Source organism: Delphinapterus leucas, chromosome 9 (assembly GCF_059928025.1).
Source record: "Delphinapterus leucas isolate spDelLeu-1000000601 "Yukka" chromosome 9, BTC_Dleu_Yukka2, whole genome shotgun sequence".
Lineage (NCBI taxonomy): Eukaryota > Metazoa > Chordata > Mammalia > Artiodactyla > Monodontidae > Delphinapterus > Delphinapterus leucas.
In genome coordinates, this window is record NC_143137.1 from 46,248,351 (window position 1) to 46,274,780 (window position 26,430).

Genomic DNA, 26,430 nt, shown 5'->3' on the forward strand with positions numbered 1-26,430 from the left:
GAAATGAAATGGAAATATGTAATAATGCTTAAGGTCGCACAGTTTTAACTATATGTGCCTAGTGATATGAAGAGGTAGATAAGAAGGGTCATCTCACTGCACACATAGTTCAGCATATTTCTACTACAAAATAACTGCAGTGAAACAGGTTCTAGAGACTATGAATTTAAGGCAAATCCAGCAAGCTTACCTAATACTGGAACCACAGCATAACATGATGCTAAGAATGCTTCTGTGGGAATGCCACTGTCTTCCAGAAGTTCAATGTCACTAAAGCTAAACAATTTGGTGATACAGAGGAGGAAAGAGTGAAAACACAACATTAGCATGCTCTGCAGTTCAGAGGCAGTCGTGAAAACAGCTGCCCCTCTGTAGGTCAAATCATTTAACTTCATCTCACAAATATGCCCCAGTGACTGTTCTTCTATTACAACACAGTCTAATAAAATCATTTTCCAAAGATAATCCACCAAAGCAAGCTAAAACTTGTTGACCGAGTATACTCTCACAATCCAGTTCCTTCTCATCCACTGCTTCAGGCAAGGTGAACAGTAAAGGAGATGCTTGGTATGCCACATTCTCTATTCTGTTAGGATACGCCATCCCCTGAAAGGAACACCAACATTGACTTTCCAGAAGGAAAGCTCGTATCCAACTGTCAGTGATTTTAGAGAGTACAGAATACCTGGTGTTCATGGTACTAAAGAAAGTTGGGATGACTTCTTGGCCTTCTTCCCAGTGGGCTTCTGGAGAGCTGCTTGAGGAGTGTGATTCAGACTGCGCCAAGTGGCTGTCATGATTTCCCAGGTTTTCCTCTCCATCTTCCTTTATCATTTCACGTTGGACTGTAAAGCAGGAGATACCTACTACTAACCTTTTATTTATGTATTATAAGATTACTATATATATCTATTCATTGTTGAACATTTTTAACACAGAAAAGTATACAGAAAGAAAAATCAGTGAAATACTACACATATACACACAAACAAAATTGAGTTTAAATACATGTAGATTTCCATCCAGCCTGTTTTCACTGAATGGTATATCATGAATATTTTCATTATCATTCAATACTCTTCAAAACATGGTTTTAATGACCATGTAACAATGAATCATGTTTATGTGGTGGGCGTTTAGGTAGTTTCTAAACTTTCAGTATTATAAATAGAGTTGAGCCTCAATATTGGTGTATTCTGTCTTTGTGGATTTGCCTACTTGCTGAAGTGTATTTGTAATACTAAAATCCACGCTCATGGCACTCTTGCAGTCATTTTGGATATGTGCAGAGTGGTGAAAAAATTTGAGCTACCTGACACGCATGTTCCCAGCTGAGGTCGAACAAGGTGACACTCTGCCTTCTTGTTTCACCTTTCATACTGTACGCAAGTGTGTTTATTTAGTGCCATTTTTTTTTTTTTTAGCTTTCTTGTGCATTTTGTTGTTGATTTTGCTGTTTAAAAGGACCCCCAAGTGTAGCGCTGCCTAGTGTTCCTAAGCACAAGAAGGCTGTGATGTGCCTTATGGAAAAACACGTGTTATATAAGCTTATATAAGATAAGCTTCGTGGGCTTCCCTGGTGGCGCAGTGGTTGAGAGTCCGCCTGCCGATGCAGGGGACGTGGGTTTGTGCCCCTGTCCGGGAGGATTCCACGTGCCGTGGAGCGGCTGGGCCCGTGAGCCATGGCCGCTGGGCCTAGGCCACAGCAGTGAGAGGCCCGCGTACCGCAAAAAAAAAAAAAAAAAAAAAAGAGATAAGCTTCGTTCAGGCATGAGTTATAGTGCTGTTGGCCATGGGTTCAATGTTAATGAGTCAACAATATATATAAACAAGGTATCTTTTTTTTTTTTCCTTTAGGAGGAAGGACTCTTTTCTTTTTAATTTTTATTGGAGTATAGTTGATTTACAATGTTGTGTTAGTTTCAGGTGTACAGCAAAGTGAATCAGTTATACATATATCCACTCTTTTTTAGATTCTTTTCCCATATAGGCCATTACAGAGTACTGAGTAGAGTCCCCTGTGCTATACGGTAGTTCCTTATTAGTTACCTATTTTATATATAGTAGTATGTATATGTCAATCCCAATCTTCCAATTTATCCCTCTCCCCAACAAGGTGTCTTTAAACAGAGACACAAAAAACAACAATATGTTCTGATCAGCTGATGAAAATGTGAAAAGAGGCTTGCAGGAACCTAACCATGTATTTCCCCTAGGAGCAACGGTTCAGTATTTTCTAATTCAGTGTTTGCAGTGACTTTATAGAACAAAACTACCATGAGTAATGAGAATTAACTGTAATGTCATAAAGGACATCCCTGTCCATATATATTTGTCTTTAAATCTGACTATTCCCTGAGGACAAATTCCTAGAAAAAAATTATTGGGTCAAATAAATAATAGTACTGTTTTGACAGAAATTCTCCTGTCTATTATTTTCTCAAGGGATAAGACTTCAGTGATGTATGGATTGCTTGCTGCAGGTTAACAGCTATGAAAATGCATCTTTTCTTCCCCCCACTCACCAGAGGAGATGAGGAGGAAACTTTTAAAACAATTTTATTTTCAAACTATTTAGTACACACTTATAACACAATTAAAAACTCTAAGATGGTTGTCATGGACTGATCTGAAGTTGGTTTCAGTAGCTAGAGCCAATGAAATTAGTAAATCGAAAAGGGCAGCACTTTCAACTACAGGTTATCACCTAAAACTTGGGAATTTGGCTTGATGAACACAGAGACGGCCAGGCGAAAGTCTGATTGGTGGTTGGTGAATTCGGACATCCTCAGGCCTCACCAGAAACCAGGAGGATGGAAAACTGAACTGCCATAACTCTGCAGGCTCTTAAGTCTCACATCATAGTCTATGTTCAATGGACTTTGAAATTCTGAGCAGAAGGCCCTAATACTCATACTCTCTAAAAAGTCAGCACAGACAGCTACAGCTCACTGAAGCCCATGGACATCACAGCTAAGAACAGTGAGTGGGAAACTCCTCTTCATTCTGCCTTTTCAATAGGGGGGTCAGGTGGGTTGGCAGAACGTTTTCAAGTGAACTCTGTTATCTTACGAACAGCTGCCTCGGGAGCTACCTAGCACGCTGTCTTGAGGTCAATCCCTATCAAGTGTCGCATCATGGATAATGAATCAAAGCCCCATGATCCTTTTATTCAATGGTTTGCCTCACATCTTTTTTGTTTTTACCTGTTATATTATCATCTGTATTTTCTTCACTTGATATGCTGCGATCTGTCTCTGCAGGTTTCAAACATAAGGAGCTCTTGTTTTTCATTAGGATTTCTTCATCATCATTTATCTCCATATGTAAAGATCCGTTCTCACAGCTGTTTAACTCTGTTTGCCTAAAATTTTTTTAAAAGGAAAAAAGCCAAGAAGTCCAATTATTTGGTCATAAATAGACTGCACAGATAGATCCTATTCTGAGGGATGGGGAAGGGTCCACAACCACAATGACCAACTCCTTTTAACGCTGATTGAAAAACAGAACTGTTAAATCAAGCCAAATCTCTCACCCCACCCTCCTGCCTCAAAGGCAGGTATCCTCCTGTGCTGGGAGCAGGCCTGTCTCCAGGCTGAAGTTCAGAGACCAAAGAGCCATTCATGGCTCTTCATGCACCCTCAGCTGACTCCAACTTCCTGCTCCCCACCAGCAACAGGAAATATTCACTGATAGCACCTGGGTTTTCAATCAGCTTTTCTACAGGTACCACATTCAACACTTTTTCTCACTTTCCTCAGCTTCTCCCTGGAAGGTTTCTTCCTCTCTCCTCACCTCTCAAATCACTGGCCACTTCCATTTGTTTGCCTAGCAGTTAACTGTCTAGAAGCCACAGCTGTGGTCAAGGAAGACCAAAAAAAACCCAGGAGGACACAATACATCCTGAGTATCTGTTGCTCTTTAGGGTAACATAAAAGGCTATTTAACATGCAAGTGAAATAACTGATTCTGTTAAAGGGACAACCATAACATCTTATTATAAATAACTAGACTCAGCCAAATCAGAACAAAACCATTTTCTTCTAATAAGAATAAAGGGAAAAGGTCCAAGCTACATGTTGACTCCAGGAAAAGCATTTGTTTTTCTAAAAAAAATACCGTATTTCAACTTGGCAATTAAAAATATAGGAGTATATTGATGAAATACCTCAAAAGAAAACAAAAAATCTACAAAGATGTTCCTAGTAGAAATATTTAGATCAGGAGAAAATTATTAACCAAATTGGGGAACAATCCTTGTACTAAAGAAACAAACAACTGTATATAAAGAGATGAAAATATTAAATAATAACTTGAAAGGACAAATACATGGACAATGTCAAAATACAGGAATGCTTATATGAAATAATAACTGAATAAAGACCCTAAATAATAGGAACACAACTGTGTAAACGTGTACTTTTTTTCAGTAGTTCAGATTTTGATATTATGTTCTTTTTCCAACCTGTAAAGCTACCTAAGATTTTTATTTTTAAATGAAACAAAATAGCACTGTCTTTTCTGATAAAACCACATTTAAATCAATGCTCGGCTCCTTCACAAGAGAGGAGGTTCCAATACTCAGTACAACAGAGAAATGAAAAGTTATTAGATGTGGTGGGTGAGATCCATATCCTGGGGAAATGCAAACATCTTCCCTAGTAGTCAGTGCTGAATGAAAGATTTGCAGTGCTTCAGGTTCACCTCTGGTATCATCTCAAACCATGAGAAAAACCACCACATGATTTCTTTTCTTTTCTTTTTAAAATTTATTTATTATTTTTGGCTGTGTTGGGTCATTGTTGCTGCACATGGGCTTTCTCTAGTTGCAGTGAGCAGGGGCTACTCTTTGTAGCTGTGCATGGGCTTCTCAATGTGGTGGCTTCTCTTGTTGTGGAGCACGGGCTCTAGAGCACGTGGGCTTCAGTAGATGCGGCGCGTGGGCTCTAGAGCACAGGCTCAGTAGTTGTGGCACACGGGCTTAGCTGCTCCACGGCAAGTGGGATCTTCCCGGACTAGGGCTCGAACCCGTGTCCCCTGCATTGGCGGGCGGATTCTTAACCACTGCACCACCAGGGAAGCCCACCACATAATTTCTTAAAAAAAAAAAAAAACAAGGAATACCAATATCCTTATTTTATATTTTTAGAAAGAAGAAAAAACAAAAAATGTTACTGTACCTTTCCAATGAATTATGAATTGGTACAATAGGATGTTTCATCTTTAAAAGAAGCAAAGAAAAGAAAATTCACATGTTAAACTCCCAACAGAATATATTTAGAGTTTTATCACATATGAAAGTGCTAAATATGATCATAACACACACTGCCCCACTCGAGAGGAATAATTTTAGGTCTTCCCAAAAGAAAGGAGTCATTGATCCCAACCAGTCTCAAATAAGGATACCCAAATTTCTAAGAAAAAGGAAGATGGTCTTTTGAAGGGCCTAATTACCATATTTATACCCTTGGTGGTTAGCTTTCTTGTAATTACTATTACACTCATTAAATATTATTAAATACCAAACTATGATACAGCATTGTATCAAACACTGGAAGCATAAAGGTAAACAGTATGGGGTTCTTGCCCTTAAGGTACTTTCAATATAGAATAAGGCTAAAATAGGGGTATGCGTAGAGGAGGAACTCTTAGGCCAACTAAGGGATTCAGGGAAAGAGAGATTAAATTTTGAAGGATGAATAAGAGCTAAGCAGGGCAAGACAGGTGAGAAGGGCATTCTTGGTACTGGGAAATGGCCCAAAGAAGTGGGGGAGCTACAAGCAGTTAATACATTCAAGCCAGGTTATGAAAAAGAAAGAGGTTGGTGATGTGGGAAGGGGCTAAGACGTTTTGACTTTAACCTGTAGGCAGTGAGGGAGCCACTAAAAGGTTTAGGTAAAGTGGCCCAATTTACACTGCATGAACAGAAACACTGTAGGCTGCCTCAAGAGTCGAGCTGAAGGCAACTAGTTAGAAGGCTGTCACCAATCTCAGCAAGACTCCCTGGACAAGGAGGCTGGAGACAAGAAACTAGCTACATCAGAGACAGACATGTTCAGGTGGTAAAACTGCCAACACTAACTGACTGGATACAAGGGGCTAAGGGCATATATAATAGTGGACATAAAAGAAAGTCCACCACAAAAATGTCTTTATCAGTTGCCAAAGGGTGATGGAGAACTTAGCTCAGTGTATCACTTTCTTAACTTTTCATCATGCCCTACTGCAGCCAAGCTGACCTGGTCTGTTACCTTGTTGGACTTGAGCATGGCCAGCTGAGGTGATCCTGGGGGAGTGCGATAGAGCAGCTCAGAAGTGAAGGCTGCGTTTGCGATCTGCATGCATTCTTCCAAAGTCTTCAGAAAAGTATTGCAGGTTGATTTCAGCAGAGTTCCCACATCAATTCCCTCCTACAAAACAACCAGGGTGAAGACTCCTTTACCTTGCCAAAAAGGAAAAAGCCCAGTTGTGGAATGTCCTTAGAGGTTTTATCCAGCTAATAACGGGTGATAACAATAATCATGTACCCGTCTATTTTGCTGGGCAAATATGTGTATCAGTTATAAAAGAAAAAGACTGAGCAAGTCCAACTTATCTATTAATCATACTCAAGCCTTACCCTCAATCTGCCCTTCATGCTCACCCACCACTCCAACTGAAGGCAACGACTTCTCTCAACTCAACAACACTATATGACAGCACTTTTTCAGGTGCTAGGCGCTGAGCCCTTGTGGAGTTTGCGGTCTCTAAGGGGTGGCAGACACCAAACAGAATTACATGGACTGAAGACCAGGGGGATCAATGGAAAAATGTCTCCCACTGTCTGAGTAAAAATGAAGTTCTAGAATAGAAGCATTAGAAACCACACATCACAGTACAGATGAGTCTTTCAGTACAGATGAGTCTAAGAGGTTTCAGCAACTGGAATTATTCTGCATATCTAATCATTTTTTTCTCCAAGTTATTTCACTTGCTCAGGTTGTTTTTCCTCTGGATATTGATATTAATAAGTTGTTCAGGAAACTGAGGCTACCCCCTGACTAGAGAGTTTGGTAACCACATCTTAGTGGTATTAAAGTTACCAGATTGGGCCCAAGATGGAGTCACTCATGCTAAGTCTCACAACAGCAAACCAAAAACTTATCCAAGTTTCTATGCTGGGCTCTCCCAGAAAAGGCAGGCCTAGGTCAACCAATCAGTGCTTGCCTGCTCAGCACAAGTTAGTGTACTGACCTGGCTCCAAGACTTCCCTTTGCTCCATATAAGAAAAGTAACCCTGCTTTAACCATTCAGCAAATGCCCAGTATAACTTCCTTGTTCCTGTTCACTTTGGTCCATAAAGATCTCTAGCCTAGTACAGCTCTTCACAGCTCCTTTCTATCTGCTAGACTGGATGCTGCCCGATTTATGAATTGCTGAATAAAGCTAATAAGATCTTTAAATTTTACTCAGTTGAATTTTGTTCTTTAACCATAGCCTCTATAGTTTCCTCAATTTTGTATTTCTAACAAGCTAGATGTTACTGGTCGTGAACCACTATTTTTCAGACACCAATTACAATGTGTGGTTTTTTTCCACACCACCAAGAAATTCTTGGACACCAGCTGGGTGTCTTACAATTCTGAAACAATTTACCTGGAAATAGTGTCAGATCTCACAGGTTAAGCGCTCAGTCCTACAAGACTGCTCCCCACCCCCACTTCAGACACCAATGGCAAGTTCAGGGTGTCAGTTGTACTACTGACTGACCCACTCTAGAATGAAGATTCCAACAACCCCCTCCTTGTGTTTAGTTACTTTGCCAGAGCAGCTCACAGAACTAAAAGAAACATTTAACTTATTAGACTGCCAGTATATTATAAAAGCATATAACTCAGGAACAGCCAGATGGAAGAGATGCATAGGGCAAGGCATGTGGGAAGAGGCTTGGCACTTCCATGCTCCCTGAGTATGCCACTCTCCCCAGTCAACACATATTCACCAACTCGGGAGCTCTCCAAACCCCATGCTGTGGGTCATGGAAGCTTCGTTAAATGGGCACGATTGATTAAATCATTGGCCAAGGGTGACTGAAGTCAATCTTCAGTCCCTCTCCCCTCCCAGGAGGTGAGGGGGTAGGAATGAAAGTTCCAACCCTCTAATCACTTGCTTGGGTCTACAGTCAACCAGAGCCTCTATCCTTAGTATTTTCCAATTAACATAACAAAGACACTTTTTATCACCTGGAAATTCCAAGGGTTATTTTTTGGAGCTCTGTGCCAAAACCTAGACAAAGACCAAACATATATTTCTTATTATAAATCACAATATCATAACCACAGTTTCATAAGCAAGTTCCCAAGGCACTTACTATAAACACTTCCTAGAATTAAACATTGCTGTGTTCACTTTTTCCCTTCCTACTAGACCAGGGCTGCTCTACCTTGGCATCACTGGCATTTGGGGTTGGCTTATTGGAGCAGGGGATATAGGGGGAGTGGCTCTCCTATCCACTGCAGATATCAAGCAGCGTCCGGCCTCTACCCCTTAGATGCCAACAGCAATCCCCCAGTAGTGACAACCAAAAGTGTCTCAGACGTTGCCCAATGTCTCCTGAGGAGCAAAACTGCTCTGGGTTGAGAATCAATGCTCTAGTCTCTAACATCCCAAAAGCAGGACTGAAGTGTTTTGGTACCCCTCCCATCTCCCTCCCCCAGCACAGTATCTTGTACACGATAGGCAGTTGCTGAATGAGTAAGAGAGACCCCCAAAAGGTGAGTGAAAGTGAGTTAAACCATCTTTATTAGAAAAACTTAGAGCACATATATTACTAGTAGCATAGTGATACACCACCTAAGAAAAGTAATTTAAACCCATTAAGTATAATCTACAGATTCTTCATTTTGTGGGCACTGTTTTTCAGATAACTTCTCTGAGAGCAGAGCAGAGACCCCTCTCTGGTTAATGTGAACCGTTCAATACATAGCTTAACCCCAGATAGACCTTTTAATATATGTTTTAGAATGAGTAAAAAACAATTTCATTAATAAATGATAAAAATCGCAATCCTTGCTGATGATGGAGAGAAATGAAGCTGTGTCTCTATCTTTGAAAGCGCTAGTCTCTGCTCAAGCAGAACATCTATTTCGGTGAAATAAAATCCTGTTACAGTCTCATCAAAGGTGACAGATACATGTTACTGACAGACATGATGCTGTCACCTTAGGAGCCACATGCGTAGTATAGAAATGGCTCTGCCAGACAGCTAAGGTTCTATTTTAGAAAGTTATGCAAACTGGGGAGACACATATTTTAGTACATCAGTACTAAAGTTAAAAGTTCCAAAATTATCAATTAATTAATCCTGAATTCATCCCAGGAAGGAAAACTATACGCTTCCATATGCTGAAATGCACACACTTCTCTTTGTTGAAGTCTGTCACTTTTTTTCTCTGAAAAACAGTAAATTCCAAGGTAGGGATTATGTGAGAATAAGCAGCACCTGTAAGCAACACCTGGTGCTACTTGTCACGTGGCTAAGAAGAATGGTATTTTACCTCAGAATTGGACACACCAGTTGCGGTCACTTCTTTTGTTTTATCTACTTGCTGAACAAGAAGATCACAGTAGAGTCTTAGTTCCGACATTTTAGTTTTCAAGTTTTCAGTGTTTTCAGCAAACTCTAAATAACAAAATGATGAAAACGTAATTTAATTCCCAGAATAAATAACTGATATACTAGTTAGCATACTATACAGATAAGTGAAATATAATCTATGCCTAAAGTCAGATGTTTATAGTATGGGTTACAGATACGACATATTTGAAGTTATGGGAGCAAGAAAAAGAGAAAAAGGAGATTTCTAGTCTTCTGAAGTAATCTACATTATTTCTTGAGCCAACATATTTAATGATCACCAGTACAGGAAGAAGGAGACAGTATACCTCTGATCCACTTGTGTCAGAACTGGGAACAGTCAAGGGTTCAGGGTTTTGGTCTCAGTTCTGCCACAGTTTTCCTATCTGTAAAATGGGGTCACAGCTATCTATCCAGTGCTCAAAACTGGGAAACAGTGTTCTGTAACATGCAATTACCACTAATAAGACAGCTTGTGAATTCAGAGGACTGGTTCAGCATGCTGCCTGGCAAGGCGAACGGCACCCTCTGCACACCTGCTGCTCCTTCATTACCACGGCACTCCAGCCATCCTGGCGCTGAGGGCTCGGCTACAATCATAACTGCCTCTGCTTGCTTCTCCGTGAAAAAGCTGCACATTACCACCTGATCTGAGTCAGAGCTGACAGTGTCTAGAATTTGCTCTCGACTTAGCATTGAAAAACAACCAACAAATAGGTCATTTTACTGTGTCTACTTGAAGAGTTAAGCACATCTGCCATATGTGTCATGAGGAAGGTCCCCTGAAACACTTGTTCCCAGAGGCCCCTCTCTCCCACCAATCTTTTCAGGTGTACATTCGAGGCTGGGGGGCTGGGAAGGCAGAGCTCAGGCAGTAAGCCCTGGCACTCGTGACCCAGGCAAAATAGAAAGTTATGCCATGGTTCTCAGGAGACCCAATGATGTTGAGTCAATGAGCATTAAGCAGCAGCAACCTGACAATTAAGTATCCATCTACCCCAGGAACAGGGCGGGGAAAGCGGGGTGTTACTGCAGGAAATACCAGATCCAAGGCTTCTCTGGCTCAGCTACTCTTTACCGAAAGTCAACTTTGTGCCAGACGAGGTACCTCATGGTAATCCTTCTAAGATAGGTAATCACCTCTTTTCAAAATATACGGAAACGGAATATTAGAGAGGTTAAGTGACCTATGTCAAGGTCACAAAGCCATGATTTGAACCCAGTTGTATCTGGCTCCAAAACCTGCATTCTTTCTACTATGACATGCTAAGAAAGAAGACTCAGGTATAGACTGTTTAAGGTCCACTGAGATATACAGCATTTGCATGATATAAAGAGCTGGCTATGGGGGCTTCCCTGGGGGTGCAGTGGTTGAGAATCTGCCTGCCAAAGTAGGGGACACGGGTTCGAGCCCTGGTCTGGGAAGATCCCACATGCCGCAGAGCAGCTAGGCCCGTAAGCCGTGGCCGCTGAGCCTGCGCGTCCAGAGCCTGTGCTCCGCAACAAGAGAGGCAGCGATAGTGAGAGGCCGGCGCACCGCGATGAAGAGTGGCCCCTGTTTGCCGCAACTAGAGAAAGCCCTCACACAGAAACGAAGACCCAACATAGCCAAAAATAAATAAATAAAATACTGAATACATAACTACTTTAAAAAAAAAAGCTGGCTATGGCTAGGTGGTCAGAAGCAAGATAACAAATATGGGAACCCAGAGATGCCACTAGGTGATTCCCAGGGTTCCCAGTCCAGAGGACAATCAATACTTGCCTTTTTCTTTCTGGGTCCTACTGTCTGTCAGGCAAGCCTTGGCTGACCCCAAGGCTACCAGCCACCGTTGTCTCTCAGCCACACTTCTGGCCTTCAGGTAGAAATATTGTTCCCCAGGGATTATCAGGTCCATGCGTGTGTTATCTACAGAATGAACTGGAAGCAAAGCATAGGGAGGTCAGAAACCCAGAAAAGCCCTATCTGGGTAGCCTCCACTCCACCCAAATTCTTGAGCTTAACTGGCGCGCCAGTCACTGAGAGCTTCTTCCAAGAGAGGATGTCAGCCCTTACTACTTCTCCTGGTTTATTTATCTCTTCCTAGAGGTCTCTGCTAATGGAGAAGGAAAGCTCTGCAATTGGCTCCAAGGTCTCACCAGGACTTTGGCCTAAAAAAGAATCACCTAAATCTCCTTAGGATCATTTATAAGAGGAGAAAGGAAAAATCTCTCTTCTGGTGTGTATGTGTGTGTAAAGTATGCTGCTCTGCGGCCAAAAAGGCTTGATGCAAACAAGTAAGGATGTGCTCTTTATCTCCTTGGGTTATTGAAAAGCAATCAAGAACACAATATCTTTCCTTTCTACTTTCCTTCACTAGTCTTATCAAAAATGTGAGAATTCCCTTAGAACACTTTAGGAGAAGAAACAAGCAAGCCACACTCTCCTTCACCCCCCAAGCTCCATGCCCCAAATTCCCTTCTAGTCGGTTTCTGAGCCACATCCTCTCAGCATGTCTCAAGATTCTCAAAACCAAGAAGAAAAGGCTATTTGTAGGTCTGTTAGGTGTTTGCTTGTTTAGTTTTGAGCATGGTGGTGGTGGTGAGAAGGTGTGTATGCGTTGTGATTTAAACACAGAAGTGTTTGATGTTGCAATAAAAAGACAAATAAGCTTAGCAAACTGCCACAGGCCCGAGGTGAGCAGGTGACCAAGGAATGAGCACTACATGTGTGGTTACTAAGCACGTTGCTCTCATTTATTCTGACTACCTCTAAACCAAGCTCCTTGTAAAAACTCGCTGCAGTTTTAGGTCTTACTTGTAAGACTTTTTCTGGGGGACATAACATTATATATCTTTATACTATGGGAGCAGCAAAGAAAGGCACACAGAAGCCAGTGGTTTTTTTTATTTTGGGGGAGAAACAGAAAGAAAAATAAAACCTGCAAGTGTCTTGGCTTCTCACCTTGAATTTCACACACCGCCATCTGGATGCTCCCTTTGCAGCCTTTCCAAGCATCTTCAGGAGAATCATAATAAGATAATATTCCCCCACAGAGAAGGAACCACCGAGGCTGCCAACCTGAAAACAGAAGCAAGAGCATGGTCTCAATTACTGCTTCCCAGGACATAGGAATAGGACCTAACAAAGGATGCTGGATTCTAGCTCCAAGGAACTTACATTCTGGGGGAAAATTCTAAGGGAAAGAAATAAGTTAGAAAAGATCTGTATGTTTGATCTCATTTTTGCATAGAAGTCTGGAAGGATCAGCAATAAATATGGTGATGATTCTCTAGGTAATGGGATTACTTATGATTTTTATCCCTTTTTCCCCCTAATACAGTACTAGTAATCTTTGATTTTTACTTTTTCTAAGATAAAAGATTAGTATTTTCCAAAGATTATTGTTAACATCCTTTCTCTCCTCCCCTCTGGTTAAGAAAAATTATTTCAAACCTAGAAATGAGAGAAAAGATTATGCTGCCCTTTCAACATCGTGCGAAGTGCTGTCTAATACGCCTGCCTAGGGTCATATGTTCCCTAAGGAAAGATAACTTTAAACTTACTATTTGGTAGTGAGCCACTGAAATGGAATAATCTTAAAACATTCAAGGGCTTAACTACTTTTACTTCACATCATTTCAGGGGACGAACCATATTCAGTGGAAACACACATCTTATCTAGTCCTCTTACACAACCTATGTTCTAGTCAAACCAAACTTACTTGCTGTGTGCCTGCCTCAGGGCTTTTGCTCAAACTGGATCTTCCTAAAATGTCATCCCTGACTACCTCTGCAGAAGCCTTGTTAGTCTCCTCATCAGATGTATTTTTTCCTTCTCTGAAATGCCATAGGCTTTTAAGGATACACTTCTCTCACCAGACTCTTCTACAGCTGAGACAGCTGGAGCGAAGGCTGGTAGGCGCTTTGCGCAGAGCCCCAAGGGCTGCTCAGGTACATACCTGATGGGCCCTTGGGAATTGACTCACACCGGCTAAATACGTAAGTCACCAACTGATGTCACAGTAGTATTGTTAGGGAACCACTAACTGAAACCGCCCACCCTGGCCAGGCAGAATAATAACTGCTTGCATGAGTTATCTCACAACAGGAGGTCTCAATAAGAAACACGGAACTGACCAGCTACCACCAGCTGGCAGAAATCGGGAGGGGCCAAAAGGAGGGAGGAGATGCCAGCCATAATATGTCCTGCCGATGTCCCAGAAACCCTGACGCTGGAAACCACCTTGACTGAGAGATGCGTGCGTCACCAGGAATTGGACCAAATATGGGCACAAGCAAGATGACTGGCCAGAGACAACCCGGCAAGCTAACCCCATTACTATAAAACCTGAGATGTGAGCTACGTGGCAGAGCAGTTCTCCTGGGTTTCCTTTCCCTGCTGCTCTCCCCCCCGGGGGGCCCTTCCCAATAAAGTCTTTTGCTTTGTCAGCATGTGTGTCTCCTCGGACAATTCATTCCCGGGTGTTAGACAAGAGCCCACTCTTGGGCCCTGGAAGGGGTTCCCCTTCTGGTAACAGCATCAATTTATTACGTTATAACAGAAGATTTAGTACACTTCCTGGAGCACCCACAGCCTAAGATCATAGTTCAGGGAAACTTACATTTTTAATCAGGAGGCTGAATGGTCAGCACTAAATCTAAGCTCAGGCACAGGAGTTAGGTGGCAAGCGAGATGTTTCACTCATCATTTACTTCATCAGGGTCTGCTTTCTAGGAACCAGAACACTCAGGCCTGCTCAGGTACCACATCTCTCACTTCCTTAAACAAAATTGGATAAAGACCAATTCTCAATATCCACCCTCATACCAGTCACTGAAATACCCTTCCCTATAAGCCTTCTCAATCAAAGATGAGTAACGTATTCTACAACTATGGCTTATGTTCCTCTTATTCCATCTTATACTGGGGACTTCCTTCCCAGAGATGAACCTAGACCCTTTACTGGACATCAGGAGCCCCACGGCCTTATCTCAACACCCCCACAAGTTGATTACTGGCTAGACAACCTCTTGGGGTGAACTTGAAAATTTTATTTCAGAAGGTGATGCTTCCTGACCTTGGCTTCAAATTCTACGGAAACACAAACCCGAGGGCTACTATTCTTGGCACAGACATTACAATCCAGGAAATCAAACTGATCATCAGATTGTCTTGTTGGGTAGATAATCAACACTCCTGGAGTCAGATATTATTAGTGATATTGTAGCCCTTTGCAAGAGAGTCATTATTTATACCTTATGCCATCTCCCCTCACTGAAACAGAAGAATCAATTCCTAAGAATCTGAGAAACGGAAAGGGCCTTTGAAATCACCTAGTCCAACCAGCTCATTTTACAGAGAAGGAAACCAATCCCAGGTAGATTAAGTGACCTATCTAAAGTCACACAGGAAGTACACAACAGAGTTGGGAAGAAAACTATGTCTTTCTAACACTGTCCCTCCTGGCATAACAACCCCCAAACCTTGACTCCCCATTGCTAGAAAGCTATCCTGGTACAGAACAGTAGCATCTTCTCCCTTACAGCTCAACTCCCATGATTATGTTTGGTGTGAACACTCTCCAAATCCACTATGACTCTCAAGTAGAGGGAGTTCAGCATACCCTCAATCATCATATTTTATAATTTAGGACCCCATCTGTATTAGTCTTGGTTCTCCAAAGAAACAGAACCAATAACATGTATGTATATCTATATATAATTTATTATAAGGAATTTTCTCATGCAATTATAGAGGCTGCAAAATTCCAAGATCTGCAGTCAGCAAGCTAGAGAATCAGGAGAGCCAATTTGTAATTCCAGTCCAAAAGTCATCAGGCTTGAGACCCAAGAAGAGCCAGTGTTTCAGTGAGACTGAGAAAACCGGAAAAGACCAGTATCCCAGCTCAACAATCAAGCAGGAGGAGCTACCCCTTACTCAGCCTTTTTGTTCTACTTAGGTCTCCGACTGACTGGATGAGATCCACTCACACTAGGGAAAGCGATTTACTTTACTCAGTCTACCCGTTCAAATGTTAATCTCATCCAGAAACACCCTCAGACACACCCAGAATGATGTTAGGTCAAATGTCTGGGCACCCCATGGCCCAGGCAAGTTGACACAAAAAATTAACCATCACATACCATTAATTTGAAGATAAACTAAAATATTTGCATGTGATGTGACCGACAAGGCTTAATTTCCAAAATACACAAATAGCTCATACAACTCAATAACAAAAAACAAACAACCCAATCAAAAAACGGGCAGAAGACCTAAACAGTCATTTCTCCAGAGAAGACATACAGATGACCAATAGGCACATGAAAGGATGCTCAATATCACTAATTATCAGAGAAATGCAAATCAAAACTACCATGAGGTGTCACCTCACACCAGTCAGAATGGCCATCATTAAAAAGTCTACAAATAATAAATGCTGGAGAGGGTGTGGAGAAAAGGGAGCCCTGCTACACTGATGGTGGGAATGTAAATTGGTGCAGCCACTATGGAAAACAGTATGGGGGTTTCTTAAAAAACTAAAAACAGAGTTACTGTATGATCCAGCAATCCCACTCCTGGGCATATATCTGGAAAAGACTCTAATTCAAAAAGCTACACGCACCCCTATGTTCACAGCAGCACTATTTACAATAGCCAAGACATGGAAGCAACCTAAATGTCCATCAACAGATGAATGGATAAAGAAGATGTGGTGTGTACACACACACACACACACACAAAGGAATACTCAGCCATAAAAGAGAATGAAAAAATTCCATTTACAGCTACACGGATGGACCTAGAGATTATCATACTAAGTGAAGTAAATCAGACAGAGAAAGACAAATATCATACGATATCACTTATGTGTGAAATCTAAAATAAGATACGAATGAACTTACAAAACAGTAATAGACTCAGACACAGAAAACAAACTTATGGTTATCAAAGGGTTATCAAAGGGGGAGGGATAAATTAGGAGTTTGGGATTAGCAGATGCAAACTACTGTATAGAAAATAGATAAACAACAAGGTCCTAATGTATAGCACAGGGAACTATATTCAACATCTCTTCTAACAACCTATAATGGAAAAGAATATGAAAAAGAAAAAATATATATATAACTGAGTCACTTTGCTGTATACCAGAAACTAACACATTGTAAATCAATTATACTTCAATTAAAAAAAAACAAAAAATAACCTGCCCATTAAGCAATGGCATGATACTCATTCTCAGATGCTTCATGACTTCAGAGCTGTTGGAATGTGAAAAAAAATGCCTAAAAATTGAAAAAAATGTGGTATAAACTAGGTTTATCTTACAGGAATCTGAAAAATGTTAAATAACCCAAACACACACACACACGCACACAGCACAGCTGCAATATGTTTTAAAGGTAGCTTGTAAATGATAATAGTAACTGAAATAATACCTTCTCTGTAATAGGTTCTGTATTTACCTAGGAAAAGTTATAATGACACTAGAAGAGTTTCAATTATTTTATTCTGTAGTTTGTAACTATAAAAACTATGACCAAGAAAAACTTTTCCTTAAAGCATAAAGTTCCTAGAATTTCAGAATTTCAGAAGGCATGTTAAGAGACCACAGACGTCTCATTCCCATTATCTGAGATTTAATGGCAGAGCAATGGAGAGTCCAGAGTAATGTAGAGACACACTGCTCTTTCACGATGTACACTCCTGGGAAGCTCAGATACAGCTCAGGAATGATGCATGAATTGCATGAGAAAGGAGGCATGCATGATGAAGAGGCCATTAATGCACTTCCTGTTTTAAATTAATCTGCTGTTACCTTGGTTTGGGTGATGGCTAATTTTATGTATGAACTTGACTGGCCTACCAGATGCTCAGATAGCTGGTAAACCATTATTTCTGGGTGTGTCTGTGAGGGGGTCTCTGGGAGATATTAGCATTTGGATCAGCAGACTGAGTAAAGATTGCCATCAACAATGCGGGTGGACATCATCCAATCTAATGAGGGCCTGAGTAGAACAGAAAGGCAGAGGAAGGGTGAATCTCCTCTCTGTGCCTGAGCTGCAACACCCATCTTCTCCTGCCCTGGACACTGATGCTCCTCATTCTTGGGCTTTTAGACTCAGACCAGGACTTGAACCATCCACCACCCTCGATTCTCAGGCCTGTAAACTCAGACTGAATTGTGTTACCAGCCTTCCTGGTTCTCCAGCTTGCTGAGAAAAGACTGTAGGACTTCACAATCTCCATAACTGCATGAGCCAATTCCTATCATAAATCTCCTTATAGGTATATATATGGTTCTGTTTCTCTGGAGAACCCTAATACACTTGAAAATGATAAAATATTCAAGGTAACAAAAGAGCAGATGAAAACTGTGGGTCTATACCAGTCCCTGATCCATTCAATTACCATTAGACTATCTTCCTGTCCAACCCTACTCCCTTTTTTTTGCCATCCCTTACTAGCCATGGAAAGTGGTGTCAGCCAAACTCCCTGCTTAGAAGATTAGACAAGAAACTTCCATGAGCAGGGAAAAGTTTTAGCTCATATAAGCTACCGCTGCCAGGGATGGGCTAGGGGGTTAAAGTATTTAAATGCCCATTTCACATATTTTGTATTATCTTGGATTATTTCACTATAGAAGGTACAGTGGACATTTATTTTTGGCAACCCAGCATCCACCTCCCACATTTCTGTTCCTGAAAACCCCCTTCTGCACACTCTATCCAGGTAGTTTGGGCTGGGCTGACTAGCCCCAGGGTGGGCCTATGATTCAGGCTTAAATGGAGCTTCACATCCCCTTTCCTCAATGATATGTTCCAAGACAGGCAAGGGATCCAACCAGAAATAATTCTGGGACTTTTGCTGGGACTGGGGAAAGGTGGAGAGAAATGGAGACTGTCTCTCTTTTTTCTTTGGTCTCAAAGATGTTTACCTGGAGCTGCTGGAAGTCATTTTGCCATCACATGGACCTAAACATGATAGACACATACAAGGAAAGCGGGTGGGAGGATCTGAGGGAGGCAGGGAAAGGAAGCAAATCTAGATGACATTTTTTGAACACTTCGATCAGACTGTGTAATACCTATAGATAAGATACCCTCTGGACTTTTCAGTTACATGGACTAATAGATGTCCATTTTTCACTTCAACCCTGAGTTGGATTTTTCTTTAATATTTCTAAGGTATCACATGATTATCTCACTAAATATATAAAAAGCATTTGACAGAATCTAATACCCTTTCATAATAAAAACTCTTAACAAACTAGGTATAGAAGGGAACTTCTTCAACCTGATAAAGGCATCTACAAAAACCCCACAGCTAACATCACACCCAATGACAAAAGACTGGATGCTTTCCCCTGAGATCAGGGATAAGATAAAGATGCTTGCTTTCACCACTTCTATTTAACACTGTATTGGAGGTTCTAGCCAGGGCAATTAGACTACAAAAGGCATCCAGAGAGGAAGGGAAGAAGCAAATCTACCTCTATTCACAGACATGCTCCTGTATATTAAAAAAAAAGGAATCCACTTACTTAAAAAACTATTAGAATAAATGAGTTCAGCAAAGTTGCAAGATATAAGACCAATACATGCGGAAGACCTTCAAGATGGCAAAGGAGTAAGATGTGCAGATCACCTTCCTCCTCACAAATACATCAAAAATACGTCTACATCTGGAAGAACACCTACTGAACGCTGGCAGAAGACCTCAGACCTCCCAAAAGGCAAGAAACTCTGCATGTACCTGGGTAGGGCAAAAGGAAAAATAGACACAAAAGAAAAGGCATGTGACCTGCATGTCTGGGAGGGAGCTGTGAAGGAGGAAAACTTTCCACACACTAGGAGGCCCCCTCACTGGTGGAGACAAGGGGTGGCGGGGTGGGGGGGAGGCTTTGGAGCCACGGAGGAGAGCGCAGTAACAGGGGTGCAGAGGGCAAAGCAGAGAGATTCCCGCACAGAGAATCGGTGCCGACCAGCACTCACCACCCTGAGAGGCTTGTCTTCTCACCTGCCGGGGCGGCTGGGGGTTGGGAGCTGAGGCTCGGGCTTTGGAGGTCGGATCCCAGGGAGAGGACTGGGGTTGGCTGCGTGCACACAGCCTGAAGGGGGCTAGTGCACCACAGCTAGCCGCGAGGGAGTCCAGGAAAAAGTCTCAAACTGCCTAAGAGTAAAGAGACCACTGTTTCGGGGTGCGCGAGGAGAGGGGATTCAGAGCACCGCCTAAACGAGCTCAAGAGATGGGCGCGCGCCGCATCTATCATTGCGGACCCCAGAGACGGGCATGAGACACTAAGGCTGCTGCTGCAGCCACCAAGAAGCCTGTGTGCAAGCACTGGTCACTATCCACACCTCCCCTCCCGGGAGCCTGTGCAACCCGCCACGGCCAGGGTCCTGTGACCCAGGTACAACTTCTCCGGGAGAACACATGGCACGTCTCAGGTTGGTGCAACGTCACGCTGTCCTCTGCCGCCACGTGGTCGCCCCGCATTCCGTACCCTGCCCTCCACCCAGCCTGAGTGAGGCAGAGCCCCCTAATCAGCGGCTCCTTTAACCCCCTGCTGTCTGAGTGAAGAACAGACACACTTAGAAGACCTACACGCAGAGGCGTGTCCAAAACCAAAGCTGAACCCCGGGAGCCGTGCGAACAAAGAAGAGAAAAGGAAATCTCTCCCAGCAGCCTCGGGAGCAGTGGATTAAATCTCCACAATCAACTTGATGTACCCTGCATCTCTGGAATATCTGAATAGACAACGAATCATCCCAAATTGAGGAGGTGGACTTTGGGAGCAGTTGTAGACTTTGGGTTTGCTTTCTGCATCTAATTTGTTTCTGGCTTTATGTTTATCTTACTTCAGTATTTAGAGACTATCATCATTAGTAGATTTGTTTATTGATTTAGTTTCTCTCTTTCTTTTTTTATATATGTATATATTTTTTTCTTTTTCTCTTTTTGTGAGTGTGTATGTGCATGCTTCTTTGTGTGATTCTGTCTGTATAGGTGTGCTTTTACCATTAGTCCTAGGGTTCTGTCTGTCCATTTTCTTTTAGTATAGTTTTTAGCACTTGTTATCACTGGTGGATTTGTTTATTGGTTTGGCTGCTCTCTTCTTATTTTTTTAAATTACTTTTTAAAATTTTAATCATTTTTTTAATTTTTGACTTTAATAACTTTATTTATTTATTTATTTTTCTTTTTTTTCTCCCTTTTCTTCTGAGCCATGTGGCTGACAGAGTCCTGGTGCTACAGCAGGGTGTCAGGCCTGAGCCTCTGAGGTGGGAGAGCCAAGTTCAGGACACTGGTCCCCCAGAGACCTCCCGGGCCCTCATAATACCAATCGGCGAAAACTCACCCACAGACCTCCGTCTCAACACTAAGACCCAGCTCCAGTCAATGACCAGCAATCTCCATTGCAGGACACCCCATGCCAAACAACTAGCAAGACAGGAACACAACCCCACCCATTGGCAGAGAGGCTGCCTAAAATCATACTAAGTTCACAGAAACCCAAAAACACAACCAGATGCGGTCCTGCCCACAAGAAAGACAAGTACCAGCCTCATCCACCAGAACACAGGCACAAGTCCCACCCATCAGAAAGCCTACACAATGCACTGAACCAACCTTACCCACTGCGGGCAGACACCAAAAACAACGGGAACTACGAACTTGCAGCCTGCGAAAAGGAGACCCCAAACACAGTAAGTTAAGCAAAATGAGAAGACAGAGAAACACACAGCAGATGAAGGAGCAAGGTGAAAACCCACCAGACCAAATGAAGAGGAAACAGGCAGCCTACCTGAAAAAGAATTCAGAGTAATGATAATAAAGATGATCCAAAATCTTGGAAATAGAATGGAGAAAATACAAGAAACGTTTAACAAGGACCTAGAAGAACGAAAGAGCAAACAATGATGAACAACACAATAAATGAAATTTAAAATGCTCTACAAGGAATCAATAGCAGAATAACTGAGGCAGAGAACGGATAAGTGACGTGGAAGATAAAATAGTGGAAATAACTACTGCAGAGCAGAATAAAAAAGAATTAAAAGAATTGAGGACAGGGGCTGCCCTGGTGGCACAGTGGCTGAGAGTCCGCCTGCCGATGCAGGGGACACAGGTTCGTGCCCCTGTCCGGGAAGATCCCACATGCCACGGAGCGGCTGGGCCCGTGAGCCATGGTCGCTGAGCCTGCGCGTCTGGAGCCTGTGCTCCGCAACGGGAGCGTACAGTGAAAGGCCCCTGTACCGCAAAAAAAAAAAAAAGAATTGAGGACAGTCTCAGAGACCTCTGGGACAACATTAAATGCACCAGCATTCGAATTATAGGGGTCCCAGAAGAAGAAGAGAAAAAGAAAGGTACTGAGAAAATATTTGAAGAGATTATAGTTGAAAATTTCCTTAATATGGGAAAGGAACTGGTTAATCAAGTCCAGGAAGCACAGAGAGTCCCATACACGATAAATCCAAGGAGAAACAAGCCAAGACACATATTAATCAAACTCTCAAAAATTAAATACAAAGAAAAAATATTAAAAGCAGCAAGGGAAAAATAACATACAAGGGAATCCCCATAAGGTTAACAGCTGATCTTTCAGCAGAAACTCTGCAAGCCAGAAGGGAGTGGCAGGACATATTTAAAGTGATGAAAGGCAAAAACCGACAACCAAGATTACTCTACCCAGCAAGGATCTCATTCAGATTCGATGGAGAAATTAAAATCTTTACAGGCAAGCAAAAGCTAAGAGAATTCAGCATCACCAAACCAGCTTTACAACAAATGCTAAAGGAACTTCTCCAGGCAGGAAACACAAGGAAAAGACCTACAATAACAAACCCAAAACAATTAAGAAAATGGTAATTGGAACATACCTATCGATAGTTACCTGAAATGTAAATGGATTAAATGCTCCAACCAAAAGACACAGACTGGCTGAATGGATACAAAAACAAGACCCGTATATATGCTGTCTACAAGAGACCAACTTCAGACCCAGGGACACATACAGACTGAAAGTGAGGGGATGGTAAAAGATATTCCATGCAAATGGAAATCAAAAGAAAGCTGGAGTAGAAATTCTTATATCAGACAAAATAGACTTTAAAATAAATACTATTACAAGAGACAAAGAAGGACATTACATAGTGATCAAGGGATCAATCCAAGAAGAAGATATAAGAATTGTAAATATTTATGCACCCGACATAGAAGCACCTCAATACATAGGACAAATGCTAACAGCCATTAAAAAGGAAACCGACAGTAACACACTAATAGAAGGGGACTTTAACAGCCCACTATAACCCATGGACAGATCATCTAAAATGAAAATAAATAAGGAAACAAGCTTTAAATGACACATTAAAGAAGATGGACTTAACTGATATTTATAGGACATCCCATCCAAAAACAACAGAATACATTTTCTTCCCAAGGGCTCATGGAACATTCGCCAGGATAGATCATATCTTGGATCATAAATCAAGCTTTAGTAAACTTACGAAAACCGAAATCACATCAAGTATCTTTTCCAACCACAATGCTATGAGACTAGAAATCAATTACAGAAAAAAAACTGTAAAAAATACAAACACATGGAGGCTAAACAATACACTACTTAATAACCAAGAAATCACTGAAGAAATTAAAGAGGAAATAAAAAAATACCTAAAAACAAATGATAATGAGAACATGATGGCCCAAAACCCATGGGATGCAGCAAAAGCAGTTCTAAGAGGGAAGTTTATAGCAATACAATCCTACCTCAAAAAAACAACTTAAATAAACAACCTAAACTTACACCTAAACCAATTAAAGAAAGAAAAAAAAAAAAAACCCAAAGTTAGCAGAAGGAAAGCAATCATAAATATCATATCAGAAATAAATGAAAAAGAAATGAAGGAAACGACAGCAAAGATCAATAAAATTAAAAGCTGGTTCTTTGAGAAGATAAAAACAATTGATAAACCATTAGCCAGATTCATCAAGTAAAAAGGGAGAAGACTCAATAGAATTAGAAATGAAAAAGGAGAAGTAACAACTGACACTGCAGAAATACAAAGGATCATGAGAGATTACTACAAGCAACTACATGCCAATAAAATGGACAACCTGGAAGAAATGGACAAATTCTTAGAAAAGCACAACCTTCTGAGACTGAACCAGGAAGAAATAGAAAATAGGAACAGACCAATCACAGCACTGAAATTGAAACTGTGATTAAAAACCTTCCAACAAACAAAAGCCCAGGACCAGATGGCTTTACAGGCGAATTCTATCAAACATTTAGAGAACAGCTAACACCTACCCTTCTCAAACTTCCAAAACACAGCAGAGGGAGGAACACTCCCAAACTCATTCTACAAGGCCACCATCACCCTGATACCAAAACCAGACAAAGATGTCACAAAAAAAGAAAACTACAGGCCAATATCACTGATGAACACAGATGCAAAAATCCTCAACAAAATACTAGCAAACAATCCAACAGCACATTAAAAGGATCAAGCAGGGTTTATCCCAAGAATACAAGGATTCTTCAATTCAATCAATGTGTTAAACCATATTAACAAATTGAAGGATAAAAACCATATGATAATCTCAATAGATGCAGAGAAAGCCTTCGACAAAATTCAACACCCATTTATGATAAAAACCCTCCAGAAAGTAGGCACAGAGGGAACTTACCTCAACATAATAAAGGCCATATGACAAACCCACAGCCAACATCGTCCTCAATGGTGAAAAACTGAAACCATTTCCACTAAGATCAGGAACAAGACAAGGTTGCCCACTTTCACCACTATTATTCAATAAAGTTTTGGAAGTCTTAGCCACAGCAATCAGAGAAGAAAAAGAAATAAAAGGAATCCAAATGGGAAAAGAAGAAGTAAAACTGTCACTGTTTGCAGGTGACATGATACTATACGTAGAGAATCCTAAAGATGCTACCAGAAAATTACTAGAGCTAAACAATGAATTTGGTAAAGTAGCGGGATACAAAATTAATGCGCAGAAATCTCTTGCATTCCTATACACTAATGATGAAAGATCTGAAATAGAAATTAAAGAAACACTCTCTTTTACCACTGCAACAAAAGGAATTAAATACCTAGGAATAAACCTACCTAAGGAGACAAAAGACCTATATGCGGAAAACTATAAGACACTGATGAAAGAAATTAAAGATGATACAAACAGATAGAGAGATATACCATGTTCTTGGATTGGAAGAATCAACATTGTGAGAATGACTATACTACCCAAAGCAATCTAAGATTCAATGCAATCCCTATCAAACTACCAATGGCATTTTTCACAGAACTAGAACAAAAAATTTCACAATTTGTATGGAAATGCAAAAGACCCCGAATAGCCAAAGCAATCTTGAGAAAGAAAAACGGAGCTGGAGGAATCAGACTCCCTGACTTCAGACTATATTACAAAGTTACAGTAATCAGACAATATGGTACTGTCACAAAAACAGAAATATAGATCAATGGAACAGGATAGAAAGCCCAGAGATAAACCCAGACACATATAGTCACCTTATCTTTGATAAAAGAGGCAAGAATATACAATGGAGAAAGGACAGCCTCTTCAATAAGTGGTGCTAGGAAAACTGGACAGCTACATGTAAAAGAATGAAATTAGAACACTCCCTAACACCATACACAAAAATAAACTCAAAATGGATTAAAGACCTAAATGTAAGGCCAGACACTCTCAAACTCTCAGAGGAAAACATAGGCAGAACACTCTATGACATAAATCACAGCAAGATCCTTTTTGACCCACCTCCTAGAGAAAGGGAAATAAAAACAAAAATAAATAAATTGGGCCTAATGAAACTTAAAGGGTTTTGCACAGCAAAGGAAACCATAAACAAGACGAAAAGACAAGCCTCAAAATGGGAGAAAATATTCGCAAATGAAGCAAGTGACAAAGGATTAATCTCCAAATATTCAAGCAGCTCATGCAGCTCAATATCAAAAAAACAAACTACCCAAACCAAAAATGGGCAGAAGACCTAAATAGACATTTCTCCAAAGAAGATATACAGAGTGCCAACAAACACATGAAAGGATGCTCAACATCACTAATCATTAGAGAAATGCAAATCAAAACTACAATGAGGTATCACCTCACAGCAGTCAGAATGGCCATCATCAAAAAGTCTACAAAGAATAAATGCTGGAGAGGGTGTGGAGAAAAGGGAAACCTCTTGCACTGTTGTTGGGAACGTAAATTGATACAGCCACTATGGAGAACAGTATGGAGGTTCCTTAAAAAACTAAAAATAGAACTACCATATGACCCACCAATCCCACTACTGGGCATATACCCTGAGAAAACCATAATTCAAAAAGAGTCATGTACCATCATGTTCATTGCAGCACTATTTACAATAGCCAGGACATGGAAGCAACCTAAGTGTCCACTGACAGATGAATGGATAAAGAATGGCACATATATACAATGCAATATTACTGAGCCATAAAAAGAAACGAAATTGAGTTATTTGTAGTGAGGTGGATAGACCTAGAGTCTGTCATACAGAGTGAAGTAAGTCAGAAAGAGAAAAACAAATACTGTATGCTAACACATATATATGGAATCTAAAAAAAAAGGTCTGAAGAACCTAGGGGCAGGACAGGAATAAACACGCAGACGTGGAGAGTGGACTTGAGGACATGGGGAGGGGGAAGTGTGGGCTGGGACGAGGTGAGAGGGTGGCATGGACATATATATTACCAAATGTAGAATGGATGGCTGGTGGGAAGCAGCTGCCTAGCACAGGGAGATCAGCTCGGTGCT

At 41.2% G+C, this 26,430-nt stretch overlaps 1 protein-coding gene across 3 annotated transcripts in view; it reads right to left on the reverse strand.

The window, feature by feature from the left end:
* PLEKHA8 (pleckstrin homology domain containing A8) overlaps positions 1 to 26,430 on the reverse strand; it is an 87,143-nt gene that overhangs the window by 36,983 nt on the left and 23,730 nt on the right. For all 3 annotated transcript variants that reach the window (XM_022584249.2, XM_022584259.2, XM_022584264.2), the window contains exons 2-9: positions 12,561 to 12,677; positions 11,382 to 11,537; positions 9,537 to 9,661; positions 6,252 to 6,410; positions 5,181 to 5,221; positions 3,207 to 3,364; positions 686 to 845; positions 191 to 276 (exon numbers count right to left, since the gene is read on the reverse strand). In XM_022584249.2, coding sequence (XP_022439957.1) covers positions 191 to 276; positions 686 to 845; positions 3,207 to 3,364; positions 5,181 to 5,221; positions 6,252 to 6,410; positions 9,537 to 9,661; positions 11,382 to 11,537; positions 12,561 to 12,677 — 1,002 coding nt within the window. The remainder of the gene's footprint in view (positions 1 to 190; positions 277 to 685; positions 846 to 3,206; positions 3,365 to 5,180; positions 5,222 to 6,251; positions 6,411 to 9,536; positions 9,662 to 11,381; positions 11,538 to 12,560; positions 12,678 to 26,430) is intronic.